This window comes from Nerophis ophidion, linkage group LG15 (assembly GCF_033978795.1).
Source record: "Nerophis ophidion isolate RoL-2023_Sa linkage group LG15, RoL_Noph_v1.0, whole genome shotgun sequence".
In the NCBI taxonomy this organism is placed as follows: domain Eukaryota; kingdom Metazoa; phylum Chordata; class Actinopteri; order Syngnathiformes; family Syngnathidae; genus Nerophis; species Nerophis ophidion.
The window spans coordinates 52,850,728-52,868,236 of record NC_084625.1 but is presented as its reverse complement, the minus strand read 5'-3'; the positions used below and the strand labels follow the sequence as shown (position 1 = coordinate 52,868,236).

General features: G+C 40.4%; 1 protein-coding gene across 1 annotated transcript in view; it reads left to right on the top strand.

The window, feature by feature from the left end:
* LOC133569802 (partitioning defective 3 homolog) overlaps positions 1-17,509 on the top strand; it is a 332,895-nt gene that overhangs the window by 163,427 nt on the left and 151,959 nt on the right. The window contains exon 3 of the mRNA XM_061922424.1: positions 10,486-10,660. Coding sequence (XP_061778408.1) covers positions 10,486-10,660 — 175 coding nt within the window. The remainder of the gene's footprint in view (positions 1-10,485; positions 10,661-17,509) is intronic.

The following is a 17,509-nucleotide window of genomic DNA, read 5'->3' as shown; positions in this document are numbered from 1 at the left end:
ACACACGTCACATACTGTCACCACACACGTCACATACTGTCACCACACACGTCACATACTGTCACCACACACGTCACATACTGTCACCTCACACGTCACATACTGTCACCTCACACGTCACATACTGTCACCTCACACGTCACATACTGTCACCTCACACGTCACATACTGTCACCTCACACGTCACATACTGTCACCTCACACGTCACATACTGTCACCTCACACGTCACATACTGTCACCTCACACGTCACATACTGTCACCTCACATACTGTCACCTCATACGTCACATACCGTCACCTCATACCTCACATACTGTCACCTCACACGTCACATACTGTCACCTCATACGTCACATACTGTCACCTCACACGTCACATTCTGTCACCTCACACGTCACATTCTGTCACGTCATGTCGCTACAACATTCCTACTGGAAGGTACAGGCGGTTTTGTCCGTGTTTTCTTCCTAGGGGGCGCTAGAGCGGAATTTTTAGTTTCGGGGTTTAGGTTTTTAGAATAAATCGCAATTTTCGCCAGTCTTGATGTGTGTGTCAAATCTGGTGAGTTTTGAAGCATGTTAAGGGGGTCAGATTACAGCTCAAAGCTGCGAAATAATAATAAAGAATAAAACGCTAGAAATATAATCCACTTTAGTATTTTGCAACAAATATAGTTAAATAATAATTTTTGAAAGACATTCCCTGCACATAATTAATATCCTAATTTGCAGCATATATTATAAACTTCCTGTTTCTAAGCTTCAGCCGGGTTCAATTGATGGTCTTAATTAGCAGGACCAGGACAGGACCGAGCACTCAGCTGGTTTCTCTCCCATCGCCGTGAAGAAAGGATGAAACATTGAGAGGCGGGCGAGGAGAGTCCAGGGTGTTGCTGACGGCCATGACCGTCTGTCCAGGAGTGTGTCGGGTCACCACCGCACACCTGGTGAGGTTCTGAAGGCTCTATCGCTGGTCCATGCCTGGGTGGATCTGCTGGTGCCAGTGAGAAATGGTGGAGGACGGCCATTACTCATCAAGTATGGAGTCCTTGGAGTTTCTGCCGGAATGACTCACACTTTACTGTTCTTGTAACAACCTTGTGCCTCGCAGGAAAATGATGATAAATACTTGTGTACTTGGTTTGCTTTCAAACTTTCTGCCTTTGTTTACCTTTTCGTTTTAGCAGCGCAGTTTTATTTGCACTTATTAAGGTCATTTTACACTCTGTCAAGTCCCCAGCTGGACATTGTGCGTGTAGTTGGACTAACAAGTTTCCAGTTGATTTTGGGTAGGCGGTAAAGAAGGTTTTAGCACTGCAGGGTAAATGTATTTCGATACTTTTATAAATAAAGGGGACATCAAAAAATGTCATTATTGGCTTCATTTGAACAAAAAAAATCTTAGTGTACATAAATCATATGTTTATTATTGTCATTTAGTCATTTAATAAAATGTTGAACATACTAGACAACTTGTCTTTTAGTAGTAAGTAAACAAACAAAGACTCCTAATTAGTCTGCAGTAACATATTGTGTCATTTATACATCTATTATTTTCTACACATTATGAGGGACAAACTGTAAAAAAATATTATTAATCTACTTGTTCATTTTCTGTTTTAACATGTTCTATCTACACTTCTGTTAAAATGTAATAATCACTTATTCTTCTCTTCTTTCATACTTGACATTAGTTTTGGATGGTACCACACATTTAGGTATCGATCCGATACCAAGTAGTTACAGGATCATACAATGAAATATAATACCTAGTAAACTAATAATAATATTTTGTAAGAAATACTGATGTAAAGGGTAGGTGTCACACTCTTTCCTGTTTTAACATGTTCTATCTACACTTCTGTTAAATGTAATAATCACTTATTCTTCTCTTCTTTGATACTTGACATTAGTTTTGGATGATACCACACATTTAGGTATCGATCCGATACCAAAAAGTTACAGGATCCCACATTGGTCATATTCAAACTCCTCATGTGTCAAGGAATGTATTTACTAAGTTTATGAACATAAAATGAATTTGAAAATAAATAAAAAAACATAATGTATTGAATAAAAATATCTTGATGTAATCATAGCAGTATCGAATAGTACACTCCTGTACTTGGTATCATTAGAGTGGATGGCATTTGTTTACATTGTGACGCTGGTGAGCTATTGTATCTTCTCATGGTTTAGCTATCCCTCATCCTCCAGTGATAATGTTACGTGTAAGAAACGTACTTTGTCATTCCTAAAAAAAAAAATGGGGAACTGGTACTTTTCAAACAGAGTATTGTACTGTTTTTGATTCATTAGTACCGGGATAATATACTAGTACCGGTGTACCATACAACCATACTGCAGGGTTTGTTAGCGCTAACAGTTCATCTTTGGTTGTGATGTACCGGCAGTTTCTACCTTTCCTTCGATTAAAAAAACCCCAAAACATTGTGTGCCTCTGGCAGCTTTCTCTCGGCATACCTTGGCAAGTGCCCGAGTTGTGACCATCCCGAGTCTCTGGGCTCCTAGCCTCGCTCAGCTTCTGTAAGCAGGAGTTCATCCTCCGTATATTCAGCTTCAAAAAGATAAAGTCCTCATTTGTCCAAAAGTAGGAAGTCCGATTGATGCAATGTTGTCTGTTATGACATATATATATATATATATATATATATATATATATATATATATATATATATATATATATATATATATATATATATATGGTCTTCTGGGATGAGGTGGCAACTTGTCCAGGGTTTACCCCGCCTTCAGCCCGATTGTAGCTGAGATAGGCGCCAGCGCGCCCCGCGATCCCAAAAGGGAATAAGTGGTAGAAAATGGATGGATATATGGTCTTGTTTCTCCATGGCGCTGCTCAGTGAGCAAAGGGGACAGCTGTTTAGTGATGGTGCCAATCCCAAAGCCCGGCATCCGAGGCAGATGAGAGCTTTTTGGAGAGAGCGCGGCATCTTTGGTGGAAGAGGAGGAGGACAGGAGAGCCAGAGAATGTAAAAAAAAAAACGCTCTTTGTCTCCTCCTCAGCTGCTTCCATTCCATCTAAATGTGAGGAGAAGATCAGAGAGGCCAACATGAAAGGTGCCTCAGACTTCCTTTTTCTTCCTTGCTTCTCTCGCTGTTCCAGAAATGAAAACATGGAAACCCGTGTGCAACCGTCATGTGGACTTCCAAACAAGCTAGGATGCTTTCCACATCAGGGGTGTCACACTCATTTTGGCTCCGTGGCCGCATGGAGGAACATCTATTCCCCTGCGGGCTGGACTCGTCCAATCATGGCATGATAACGTAAAAATGAAGACAGCTACAACATTTTATTTTTTGTCTTATTTTGGTGAAAAATAGAACAATAGAAAATGTACACATTGGCAAAACACTTGAATAGGTTCTTTGAAGAGTTTCAGATAAAGAACACAACAAACTCAGACTTTGTCTCAGTGTTTTTACAAAGACACAAAACATTAAGTACTTCCTTTTTTAGCATTCTCATGTTGGCAGTTCACCATTAAACACGTGTTTGGAAAAGTGTTTCCTCAAATGGCCACATTGGTGACATCCGCAAAACATTAATTTATCGCATTCAAGTATTACAATTATAATATAAACAAAACACTTGTGAAAATGACACCATAATAGCCGACATAACTACAAACGTATGTGAACATGGTAGATTTAGGCATTACATGAAATAGAACAAACAACAAATGTGGAAACACATTTTTACAATAGAGTTCAGGGTGCGCATCACGCATTCAACCAATTGCAAGTGGTGCATGGAACTCTAACCAAAAAAGATGGTCAAGTTGATTTAAGTCTTTGCATCTTAATGTTTTGTCTTTTTTTTCCGTTGAATGGATCATTTACAATGAATGAAGGTATTGTGCGTCCCGACCATCAGTCTGCCGCCATTTGCTGCCAGCCACAACGGGAGCAAATGATTCTTTGCACTTGAATTGCTATTGCAACACATTTAGAACAACAGTTTCTTTCATTAAAAAAAATGCAGCTGATTTTCTGTTTTACAAACTCATCTTGCGGGTTGGATTAAACCGGTTTGTGGAACTGTATTTTTGACACCTGTGTTGTAGATTGTCTTAACCCTTCATCTTTACCAGTGTGTTGCCCTCCAGCCGCCCTTGGGCTGGCAGGTAGAGAGTGACGGACTGGCAGTTGTGTGACAGCTAGTGGAACCTGCTAAGTGGGTTTCTGCCATTCTTCAGGGCCTTGAGGTGTCTTAAAACATAATCTGTGTTGGAATTACAATTGCTTTTGGTTTAAAAACTTAAATCTGAATGAATCTGTTTAGCATTTCCACCATGGAGTTCACATCCACAGACAACTTTGTAGTCAATACAGAGTCACACTCATTGTTGAACCTCAACATACACATGTCCAAATTATATTGTTATTTATTTAATTTCCCCATCATGCTTTGTAATGGATTTAAATGTATTTAGTTGTAAAATTTGCATGGTGTATGGACATTTTCATAATATTGACACATTTTATTTGTGACCACGGCGCCGATCATGGCTGCCTCGGTACTATCGTGCGCTCTGTTTTCTTTGTTTTTGTGCGTATATTGTGTGTCCGCGTATTCTTTTACCGCAAATAACTACTTAACATCAGATCAATCACCCCTACCGACTTAATACCGGTCATTTTAGCTTGCACCAAGAACAATTCCTAGTTTGTGAATCCGTTCTCAAACAATGGCAATAAAACAGATTCTGATTCTGATGTCTGTTGGCATTTAGTGGTGGTTAAATTTTTTTGTTTTGTTTTTGCACCATGACTAGGGAAAGTTGTTTGTATTAGGTGGTATTAGGTCATTGACATGAATTACTCATATCATCCCCAGGATTGCGAAAAAGCAGCATATACATTTGTTAGAATAATTATGTGTAAGTTATCACACAACTCTTATGCTTGAAGGCTGTTGCTATAGTTATTAGCTAATGTTCTTAAGTTGTACTTTTCTATCTGTGCAAGGACAAAATTTATCAGTCACCACCTCGCCGCAGATATTTTGTTTGTCTTAGCCCACTAACAGCCGAAGACTTCAAATACCTCAACAAAGATAAGACGACAGCACGCAGACCAAGCAGAGACAAGGCCCCCAGCATGTTACAGCACGGTATAGCTCGGTTGGTAGAGTGGCCGTGCCAGCAACTTGAGGGTTGCGGGTTCGATTCCCGCTTCCGCCACCCTAGTCACTGCCATTGTGTCCTTGGGCAAGACACTTTACCCATGTGCTTCCAGTGCCACCCACACTGCTTTAAATGTAACTTAGATATTGGGTTTCACTATGTAAAGCACTTTGAGTCACTAGAGAAAAGCGCTATATAAATATAATTCACTTCACTTACATCACTTATTGTGCGTACTGGAAGCCGCTTTGCATGAAATGTGTGGCCACTCCTTTTAGAGGCGGTCTCAGTGATGTAACCAGGGACCACCCAAATAAATAGAGGAGCACGTGGGCTGGACTTTAGAGCGTTGGTTGTTGCCCAAAACGTCTCTCCTCGTTGAGCTAAATTGAACTCTGTCTCTGCATGATTCCTTGCTTCTTGTCTGTTTAATAGATGTCATCAGTGTTTGAATCTGACACATTTACTTTAAAAAGTGCTAAAGATCTCATCTAAGTCTTGCATAGTTTTCTTAATGACATACATATTTAATTACACCTGTTTCCTTTAAAGACCTACATGTCGCATATTATATCAACTACATTACGAACAATTACGTGTTTAGTTTTTTCCTGGGAATGGCTGGCGACTAATCCACCTTAATGTTGTCCTTTGAGGAGATGGGAACTTGACAACACAATTTGGGCACATTTTGAATGTTTCAAGAAGAAGTAAACATCACCAGGAGACCATCAAGAGTCTTTAATGGACAGCTGGCAGACGGAGAACTCATTGAGTTGCTAAATGAGCCCAGGAACGAACTTGATTACTCCACTAATTATTCATTGGCAGGACGGTGAAGACACCTCTGGGGGGAACTCTGTCTTCTGCTGCCTTGTCGTCGTCATCATCATCACATCTTCATCACATACACACTGATTGACATTTTTATAGTCGGACGTCTTCAAGGCTGACCAGCTAAACCACTTCCACACTCTTCTTCGGCTAAGTCGAGGGTCGGGTTTTATGCCACTCCTTCTTTGTCTCATTTTGTCCACCAAATGTTTTATACTGTGTGTGTGAGAATGCTAATCAGAGCTTTTTTGATCACTGCAAGACTGCAAGCTAATCCGTGCTAACATGCTATCATTATGCCTCGTTTGTGGCTATATTTGAGCTCATTTAGTTTATTTCATTTACGTCCTTTGTGTATTTGTTTTATATTTGCATGTCTCGTGACACATTATCTGTTTGTAACATGGACTGGATTTCTGATAGTTGTGTGTGCGCCATGTTGTTACAGACCACAGCAAACGTTACCCAGCTTGAAAAGATCAAAAATAAATCCATCATAAGATGTTTACTTTAACTTGGACACAGACATCTATACCTTTGGCCGTTCTAAGACATTACCAGGAGTTATCTCATCTTCTGAGAAGTTTAACTAAAGTTGTCTAATGTTGTCAAAATGTGTGTCAGGTTCTGCACTTGTCAAAGTATTCAGATTTAAGTTGTAGTGCATGAAAATGGACGTCATAATCATGTTTTTTCAGGGTCTTATCCCATTGATGATCAGACTATAAGTAAATGTCCATCAACACTTGAAGTCCATTTGATCAGATCATGCTTATGCAGTCTCAGGTTTTTAAGGGAGCTGAAAATCCTACAATTCTTATTTATTCCCATTCTAAATCGATTCATAATTAAAAAAAAAAATGTAAGAGAATTAAAAGACGTTTTCTTAGGACATTTCCATGCTTATTCATCACGTCAGCAGCCAAGAGGTGTTTTTGTAACTCTTTAGCAAAGTTTTTATTGTACATTTTATACCAATTATTTTTTTGTGAGAAAGGTGTTGAATTGATTTTTGTTTTGTTTTGTTTTGTTAATGTCATAAACAACAACTGGACTCTAACTATTATGTTAGATCCACTATGGACTGGACTCTCACACTATTATGTTAGATCCATTATGGACTGGACTCTCACACTATTATGTTAGATCCACTATGGACTGGACTCTCACTATTATGTTAGATCCACTATGGACTGGACTCTCACTTTTATGTTAGATCCACTATGGACTGGACTCTCACTATTATGTTAGATCCACTATGGACTGGACTCTCACTATTATGTTAGATCCACTATGGACCGGACTCTCACTATTATGTTAGCTCCACTATGGACTGGACTCTCACACTATTATGTGAGATCCACTATGGACTGGACTCTCACACTATTATGTTAAATCCACTATGGACTGGACTCTCACTATTATGTTAGCTCCACTATGGACTGGACTCTCACTATTATGTTCGATCCACTATGGACTGGACTCTTTTACTATTATGTTCGATCCACTATGGACTGGACTCTTTTACTATTATGTTAGATCCACTATGGCCATGACTCTCACACTATTATGTTAGATCCACTATGGACCGGACTGTCACTATTATGTTAGATCCACTATGGACTGGACTCTCACACTATTATTTTAGATCCACTATGGACTGGACTCTCACACTATTATGTTAGATCCACTATGGACATGACTCTCACACTATTATGTTAGATCCACTATGGACCGGACTGTCACTATTATGTTAGATCCACTATGGACTGGACTCTCACTATTATGTTAGATCCACTATGGACTGGACTCTCACACTATTATTTTAGATCCACTATGGACTGGACTCTCACACTATGGACTAGACTCTCACAATATTATGTTAGATCCACCATGGACTGGACTCTCACTATAATATTAGTTAATATCATTCAATCAATCAATCAATGTTTACTTATATAGCCCTAAATCACTAGTGTCTCAAAGGGCTGCACAAACCACCACGACATCCTCGGTAGGCCCACATAAGGGCAAGGAAAACTCACACCCAGTGGGACATCGGTGACAATGATGATCCAGTGGGACGTCGGTGACAATAATGATTATGAGAACCTTAGAGAGGAGGAAAGCAATGGATGTCGAGCGGGTCTAACATGATACTGTGAAAGTTCAATCCACAATGGATCCAACACAGTCGCGAGAGTCCAGTCCAAAGCGGGTCCAACTCAGCAGCGAGAGTCCCGTTCACAGCGGAGCCAGCAGGAAACCATCCCAAGCGGAGGCGGACCAGCAGCGCAGAGATGTCCCCAGCCGATACACAGGCAAGCAGTACATGGCCACCGGATCGGACCGGACCCCCTCCACAGGGGAGAGTGGGACATAGAAGAAAAAGAAAAGAAACGGCAGATCAACTGGTCTAAAAAGGGAGTCTATTTAAAGGCTAGAGTATACAAATGAGTTTTAAGGTGAGACTTAAATGCTTCTACTGAAGTAGCATCTCGAACTGTTACCGGGAGGGCATTCCAGAGTACTGGAGCCCGAACGGAAAACGCTCTATAGCCCGCAGACTTTTTTTGGGCTTTGGGAATCACTAATAAGCCGGAGTCCTTTGAAGGCAGATTTCTTGCCGGGACATATGGTACAATACAATCGGCAAGATAGGATGGAGCTAGACCGTGTAGTATTTTATACGTAAGTAGTAAAACCTTAAAGTCACATCTTAAGTGCACAGGAAGCCAGTGCAGGTGAGCCAGTATAGGTATCTATGTATGTATATATGTATATAAAGGTATATACAGTATAGGTATATATGTATGTATATATGTATATAAAGGTATATACAGTATAGGTATATATGTATGTATATATGTATATAAAGGTATATACAGTATAGGTATATATGTATGTATATATGTATATAAAGGTATATACAGTATAGGTATATATGTATGTATATATGTATATAAAGGTATATACAGTATAGGTATATATGTATGTATATATGTATATAAAGGTATATACAGTACAGGCGTAATGTGATCAAACTTTCTTGTTCTTGTCAAAAGTCTAGCAGCCGCATTTTGTACCAACTGTAATCTTTTAATGCTAGACATGGGGAGACCCGAAAATAATACGTTACAGTAGTCGAGGCGAGACGTAACAAACGCATGGATAATGATCTCAGCGTCTTTAGTGGACAGAATAGTGTGAGAGTCCAGTCCATAGTGGATCTATGACCACTATGGACTGGACTCTCACTATTATGTTAGATCCACTATGGACTGGACTCTCATACTACTATGTTAGATCCACTATGGACTGGACTCTCATACTACTATGTTAGATCCACTATGGACTGGACTCTCACACTATTATGCTAGATCCACTATGGACTGGACTCTCACACTATTATGTTAGATCCACTATGGACTGGACTCTCATACTACTATGTTAGATCCACTATGGACTGGACTCTCACTATTATGTTAGATCCACTATGGACTGGACTCTCACACTATTATGTTAGATCCACTATGGACTGGACTCTCACACTATTATGTGGGTCCCCACATCTGTGATCCCCTCCAAGGTTTCTCATTGACATCCCATTGGGTTAAGTTTTTCCTTGCCCTGATGTGGGATCTGAGCCAAGTATGTGGTTGTGGTTTGTGCAGCCCTTTGAGACATTCATGATTTAGAGCTATATAAGTAAACATTGATTGATCGATTGAACACAAAAACTAAAAACAAATGCCCTTTGAAGGACTTTTCTGTTGATTTGGAATAACTGTGTATTGTACACCTGAAAAGAAAATGTTTAAACTAAACATGAACAACATAATTTTAGGAACAATCAACAAAAATGATGGCTGAAATGCAGCAAAATTCTACTGAACGGACGCAATATTTACTTATAATCTCCTATGGGTAGGTTGTGAGTTCAAACAAAAGACTATAAAAATGCGAGCCATTACTTCCTTGCTTGGCGCTCAGCGTCAAGGGCTGGAATTGGGGGTTGTATCACCAAAAATGATTCCCGGGCGTGGCCACTGATGCTGCTCACTGCTCCCCACACCTGATCAAAGGTGATAGGTCAAATGCAGAGAATAATTTGACCACACCTAGTGTGTGTGTGACAATAATTGCTACTTTAACTTTATATCCATGTTGTTTTGATGACTCACAGTAGTGTTATGAGCTGGGTGAGTCTGCATGCTGAGGATTGTAATAAATACAGAGCAGGATCTGAACATCAGCTTGAACATGACAATTATTTTATAAAGTTTCATGGATGATTTTGCTTCAGGAATTCTGCTCAAAATGATATCTGCTGATTTGTTTATCCCCTATTTCGGAATTGTTCCGCCATGTTTACTTAGTCACCGTTTGGAGATCAATCAGAAGAACTTTTTGTAGGAAATGAGGGCTCATGTAAAAAAACAAAAAACTTCTGAGTCATTTTCCTCTTGTTCCTCCCCTCAGTTGGTGGCCGTCTTCGAAGAGCAGGACCCTCACAACGGAGGTGACGGCACCAGCGCCAGCTCGACGGGGACACAGAGTCCAGAACCCTACGTGGGCCAGCTGAGCTCCACCTCCGCCTTCCAGCCCTACCAGGCTGACGGCGAGATCGAGGTCACGCCGTCGGCGCTGCGATCGAGTGAGTCGCTTCTATTCCGAATGTCACGTCTTCCACGTCGTCTCACGCACGCACCACCTGGTGGACACGCACGCACCACCTGGTGGACACGCATCACCACCTGGTGGACACGCATCACCACCTGGTGGACACGCACGCACCACCTGGTGGACACACATCACCACCGAGGTCCGTGGTCATCGTGACTTCATCACTTTCATATTCCAAGTGTCTAAATTATTTCCTCTATTTAATTTGGATGGTGTTTATCTACATCAGACCTGGGCAAAATAGGGCCCGCAGGCCACATGCGGCCCCCTAAGATCTTCAATCAGGCCCGCCGGATGTTCTACTTAATTTTGTTAGACCTTTAACATCAAAAGTGTGGTCACCATTATGATGTTTTTACATGACCCCAAGTCTTCAACTATGGAAAGTATTTCAATGGTTGAAATCTGCACTTTTGAGTGTTCTACGAGCTACTACAGTAATCTAGGTCAGTGATTTTCAACCACTGTGCTGCGGCACACTAGTGTGCCGTGAGACACAGTCTGGGAGATTTTCTAAATTCACCTATTTGTTAAAAATATTTTTTGCCAAACAGTAATTTTAGTCTGCAGATGATGTTTTGTTGTTGAGTGGTTGGCAGAGTAACCGTGTAATACTCTTCCATATCAGTAGGTGGCAGCCGGTAGCTAATTGCTTTGTAGATGTGGGGAACAGCGGGAGGCAGTGTGCAGGTAAAAAAGGTGTCTAGTGCTTAAACCAAAAATAAACAAAAGGCGAGTGCCCCTAAGAAAAGGCATTGAAGCTTAGGGAAGGCTATGCAGAATGAAACTAAAACTGAACTGGCTACAAAGTAAACAAAAACAGAATGCTGGACGACAGCAAAGACTTACTGTGGAGCAAAGACGGCGTCCAAAAAGTACATCCGAACATGACATGACAAGTAGTTTTTGATTTTGTTTAGTTCTTTTCTTATCAACTTTGTTTAGATCAAAGACTTGTATCAGAACTAGTTTATCAGTGTGTTGTAATTGGTAAAGTGTCATTTAGTCTAAGTCTAAGACTAGATCAATCAATCAATCAATGTTTATTTTTATAGCCCCAAATCACAAATGTCTCAAAGGACTGCACAAATCATTACGACTACAACATCCTTCGGAAGAACCCACAAAAGGGCAAGGAAAACTCACACAGGGCAGGGAGAATTCACATCCAGTGGGACGCCAGTGACAATGCTGACTATGAGAAACCTTGGAGAGGACCTCAGATGTGGGCAACCCCCCCGCCCCCCCCCACCCCCCCCACCAGGGGACCGAAAGCAATGGATGTGAAGCGGGTTTAACATGATACTGTGAAAGTTCAACCCATAGTGGCTCCAACACAGCCGCGAGAGTTCAGTTCAAAGCGGATCCAAGACAGCAGCGAGAGTCCCGTCCACAGGAAACCATCCCAAGCGGAGGCGGATCAGCAGCGTAGAGATGTCCCCAACCGATACACAGGCGAGCGGTCCATCCTGGGTCTCGACTCTGGACAGCCGGTACTTCATCCATGGTCATCGGACCGGACCCCCTCCACAAGGGAGGGGGGGACATAGGAGAAAGAAAAGAAGCGGACGATCGACTGGTCTAAAAAGGAGGTCTATTTAAAGGCTAGAGTATACAGATGAGTTTTGAGGTGAGACTTAAATGCTTCTACTGAGGTAGCATCTCGAACTGTTACCGGGAGGGCATTCCAGAGTACTGGAACATGACATGACAAGTAGTTTTTGATTTTGTTTAGTTCTTTTCTTACAATCGGGTGGAAGGCGGGGTACACCGTGGACAAGTCGCCACCTCATCGATTGTAGCTGAGATAGGCGCCAGCGCCCCCCGCGACCCCAAAAGGGAATAAGCGGTAGGAAATGGATGGATGGATGGATAGTTCTTTTCTTATCAACTTTGTTTAGATCAAAGACTTGTATCAGAACTAGTTTATCAGTGTGTTATAATTGGTAAAGTGTCATTTAGTCTAAGTCTAAGACTAGATGTGACCAATCTAAGTCTGGGACTAGATGTGACCAATATAAGTCTAAGACTCAGTAAAAAGATGGTAGGGGTATGTGTATGGGTATGTGTATGTGTATGGGTATGTGTATGTGTATGGGTATGTGTATGGGTATGTGTATGGGTATGTGTATGGGTATGTGTATGGGTATGTGTATGGGTATGTGTATGGGTATGGGTATGTGTGTGGGTATGTGTATGTGTATGGGTATGGGTATGGGTATGTGTATGTGTATGGGTATGGGTATGGGTATGGGTATGTGTATGGGTATGGGTATGGGTATGTGTATGGGTATGGGTATGTGTATGTGTATGTGTATGTGTATGGGTATGGATATGTGTATGTGTATGTGTAGGTGTAGGTGTAGGTGTATGGGTATGTGTATGGGTATGGGTATGTGTATGTGTATGTGTATGTGTATGGGTATGGGTATGTGTATGGGCTGATGTATGATGGATGTGGGAATGGGCAGCATAAATCCCCGAGTGGAACCTCCCTAATAGAACATTTATTGTTATGTTTTGTCAAAGTGCTAGCTGTGTTCACAGAGACCGTGGACAAGCAGGAGTTGTGATTATTAAAGTGTCGTAATGAAATGTTTCTCTGAGTTACAACCTCAATTAAATGAAGTGCAGACAAACAAAGTGCTGTCCCACCGGACATGCAAATGAGAAGAAACACTGGCAGTTGAATCCTACATCAAAGTATTATTGGTTGTGCTGCTGGAGGCAATTTCTAATGATCATCTTTTGCAGCCAGATTGATTGATTGATTGATTGATTGATTGATTGATTGATTGATTGATTGATTGATTTCCCAACTGAAAACTCTCAAATATTCCCTTCCCGGTCGTAATTCATGACCTTGGCAGCCACATTTGTCATTGCCATGCTAGCATGCAGTGTGCATGTCTTCCAGTTCATAACTGGATTAAAGATGAGGTCTGACTTGCAATAATGAATGTAATTACTTTGTAATTATCCAGATCCATTCTCTGCCCTTCACTAATCTTGTACAACAGAGAGATAATAGCCTCCAGTCTTTATTGTTTGGTCTTTCTACCTGCACATATTTTAAAATATTACACTAAGTGTCCAATGCATCTTTCCTGGCTATTGCGTGCATCCAAATATATATATATATATATATATATATATTTATATATATATATATATATATATATATATATATATATATATATATATATATATATATATATATATATATATATATATATATATATATATATATATATATGTGATAGGACAATACCAACCTATAAATATTTGGGGTCTTGGCACAATCTAAGTCTATGACTAGATGTGACCAATCTAAGTTTAAGACTACATCTGACCAATTTAAGTCTAAGACTACATCTGACCAATATAAGTTTAGGACTAAATTTGACCAATCTAAGTCTAAGACTAGATATGACCAATCTAATTCCAATACTAGACTTGACCAATCTGAGTCCAAGATTAGATATGACCACTCTAAATCTAAGACTAGAGCTGACCAATCTAAGTCTAAGACCAATCTAAGTCTAAGACTACATCTGACCAATGTATGTTTAGGACTAAATGTGACCAGTCTAAGTCTAGGACTAGATGTGAACAATCTAAGTTCAAGACTAGATATGACCAATCTAATTCCAAATCTAGATTTGACTAATCTTACCCCAAGATTAGATATGACCAATCTAAGTCTAAGACTAGATCTGACCAATCTAAGTCTAAGACCAGTCTACGTCTAAGAATACATCTGACCAATCTAAGTCTAAGACTACATCTCACAAGTCCAAGTCTAAGACTAAATGTGACTAATCCAAGTCCAATACTAGATATGACCAATCTGAGTCTAAGACTAGATGTGACCGATCTGAGTCCAACATTAGATCTGGCCAATCCAAGTGTAAGACTAGATCTGACCAATCCAAGTCCAACACTAGATGTGACCAACTGAAGCCTAAGACTATATCCCACCAATCCAAGTCCAAGACTAGATGTGATCAATCTAAGATTAGATCTCACCAGTCTAAGTGTAAGACTAGATGTGACCAATCTGAGTCCAAGATTAGATCTGACCAATCCAATTGAAAGACTAGATCTGACCAATCCAAGTCTAAGACTAGATGTGACCAACCGAAGTCTAAGACAAGATCTCACCAATCCAAGTCCAAGACTAAATCTCACCAATCCAAGTCTAAGGCTAGATGTGATCAATCTAAGATTAGATCTCACCAGTTTAAGTGTAAGACTAGATGTGACCAATCTAATTCTTGGACTAGAAGTGACCAATCTAAGTCTTGGACTAGAAGTGACCAATCTAAGTCTAAGAGTAGATGTGACCAATCCAAGTCTAAGACTACATCTGACCAATCTGAGTCTAAGGCTAGGTCTGACGAATCTAAGTCTAAGACTAGATGTGACCGATCTAAGTCTATGAACTGATGAAGTCTACTGATGAATGGTTATTCAGGAAAGTACACGGGTTGAGAACTATGTCAGCATGTGTAACGACTTGTAGACCTGTGCCAAGTCCTGGCCGGGTCTGTGTGGTCATTACAGTGATTGTGTGTGAGGCAGCTGTCTTTTCTAGAAGGACTTCTTATCTAATCCAATTGATCTGAGACAAGTGCCACTAAAAAGGCTCCCTGCCAACATCCAAAGACACGTCAAAGTTATGTACTCTAACCACGCCTCGCTTCTAGTTTCCAGGTATTAGAGTCAGAGCCCACTTGTCCTTTAAAGTCACGCTGTCAACTTTGTGTCAAGGTCTAAGCTGGTGCCGCTCCAGCTGAGCCTCTCCTGCTCCCCTGGATCTGGGCGACTTCCAAAGCCACTGATTGGCCATTATAGATAAAAGTAGCAGGTTTAGGTTTTGGAAGCACATGCTGCTCGCTCCGATAGCAGCCACCGACTCTTATCTCTGTCATCTGCCCTCGCACTTTATCTGTGCCTGGTCCAGAACCAGAACCACGACCTCAATCTCTCACTCTGCTGGTAATGCAGTACAATCTTTGATGTGTGGGGGGCTCACCGAGTCCATAAGCTGGACCGTGGACATCTGCTGATTGCTTCGGTTTGGTTGTAGTTGGGGAGTCAGAATACGTATCCCATATCTGCCAATGAAATTTAGCTAACAAATCCTAAAAATCGGTCAGGTTTTACTGAAACCCAGAAGATGACGTTAGAGGAAGGAAGCAAAATATTGGATATGTTGCGACAAGACAAAGGTGCCAAAACAAAGGACTATAAATGATAACTAAGGTCTTAATAGACTTCCTAAAATGTGTTTTGAATGTCACATCAAAGGATATATTTTATCTTGAGGAAGGCATAATGCCAACCTTCTGTCGGGTTCAAACACCAAACTATCTATTACACAAGACAAGAAGCAAGGAATCGAGCAGGGACAGAGTTGAATTTTACTCATGAGGAGAGACGAATCGGGCTGCACACTCAGTTACAGTTTCCCCCTATGCTCTAAGGCAGTGGTTCTCAAATGGGGGTACGCGTACCCCTGGGGGTACTTGAAGGTATGCCAACGGGTACGTGACATTTTTCAAAAATATTCTAAAAATAGCAACAAGTCAAAAATCCTTTATAAATATATATATTGAATAATACGTCAAGAAAATATGAATGTAAGTTCATAAACTGTGGGGGGGAAATACAGTGTTGACAGCTAGATTTTTTTGTGGACATGTTCCATAAATATTGAAGTTAAAGATTTTTGTTTGTGATGAAATGTTTAGAATTATGTTTATGAATCCAGATGGATCTCTATTACAATCCCCAAAGAGGCCACTTTAAGTTGTGTAAAAATCTTTATTTATAAGTGAATCCCTTGTTTATTTTTCAACAAGTTTTTAGTTATCTTTATATCTTTTTTTCCAAATAGTTCAAGTAATGAGCAGTATTTTGCACTGTTATACAATTTAATAAATCATAAACTGATAACATAGTGCAGTATTTTACTTCTTTATCTCTTTTTTTCAACCAAAAATGCTTTCCTCTGATTAGGGGGTACTTGATTTAAAAAAACATGTTCACAGGGGGTACATCCCTGAAAAAAGGTTGATAACCACTGCTCTAAGGTACAGTCCCACGTGCTCCTCTATTTATTCAGGACACCCTAGTAGACAATACATGATTATTCAGAATGCAAATGTGCTGACGCTCAAGATCTCGCCCTGTCTCCGTCCGCGTCAAGGTTCTCAAAGTCCGTCCTTGGCTGTCAGCAGGCTGGGTCTGGAACCAAACTGCTGACAAGAGAAAACTCGCGAAGCAAGACCACAAGTTGTGTGCCTTTGCACAGATAGAAAAGTACAATTTCAGCACATTTGTTAATAACTATGGCAACAGCCTTTAAGCATAAGAGTTGTGTGATAACTGATACAGAATTATTCTAACACCTTCGCCCATTGTTCCGTTTGCATAATTCCACTTGATCAAACCTTTTCTAACATTCAACACTACATATTAATCAAAGTATGGATGATGTCGTATCGGATTATTATCAGGATTGGCCAATATCAAGGCTCTGATATCGGTATCGTATCTGAAGTGGAAAAGTTATATCAGGACCAAAAATGTATTTTAGATACAAATGACAAGATTTCCTTCTTGAAGAAGGTTCTCCCTCGGAGTCAAACACAGCATCCCAGCTGGAAGGGTTCTTCTACACCAGTGGCTCTCTGGAGCTTTTTCAAAAATATATGAAAAATGGAAAAAGATGAGGGTAAAAAAAAACAAATTTTTTGTTTTAATATAGTTTCTGTAGGAGGACAAACATGACACAAACCTCCTTAATTGTTAT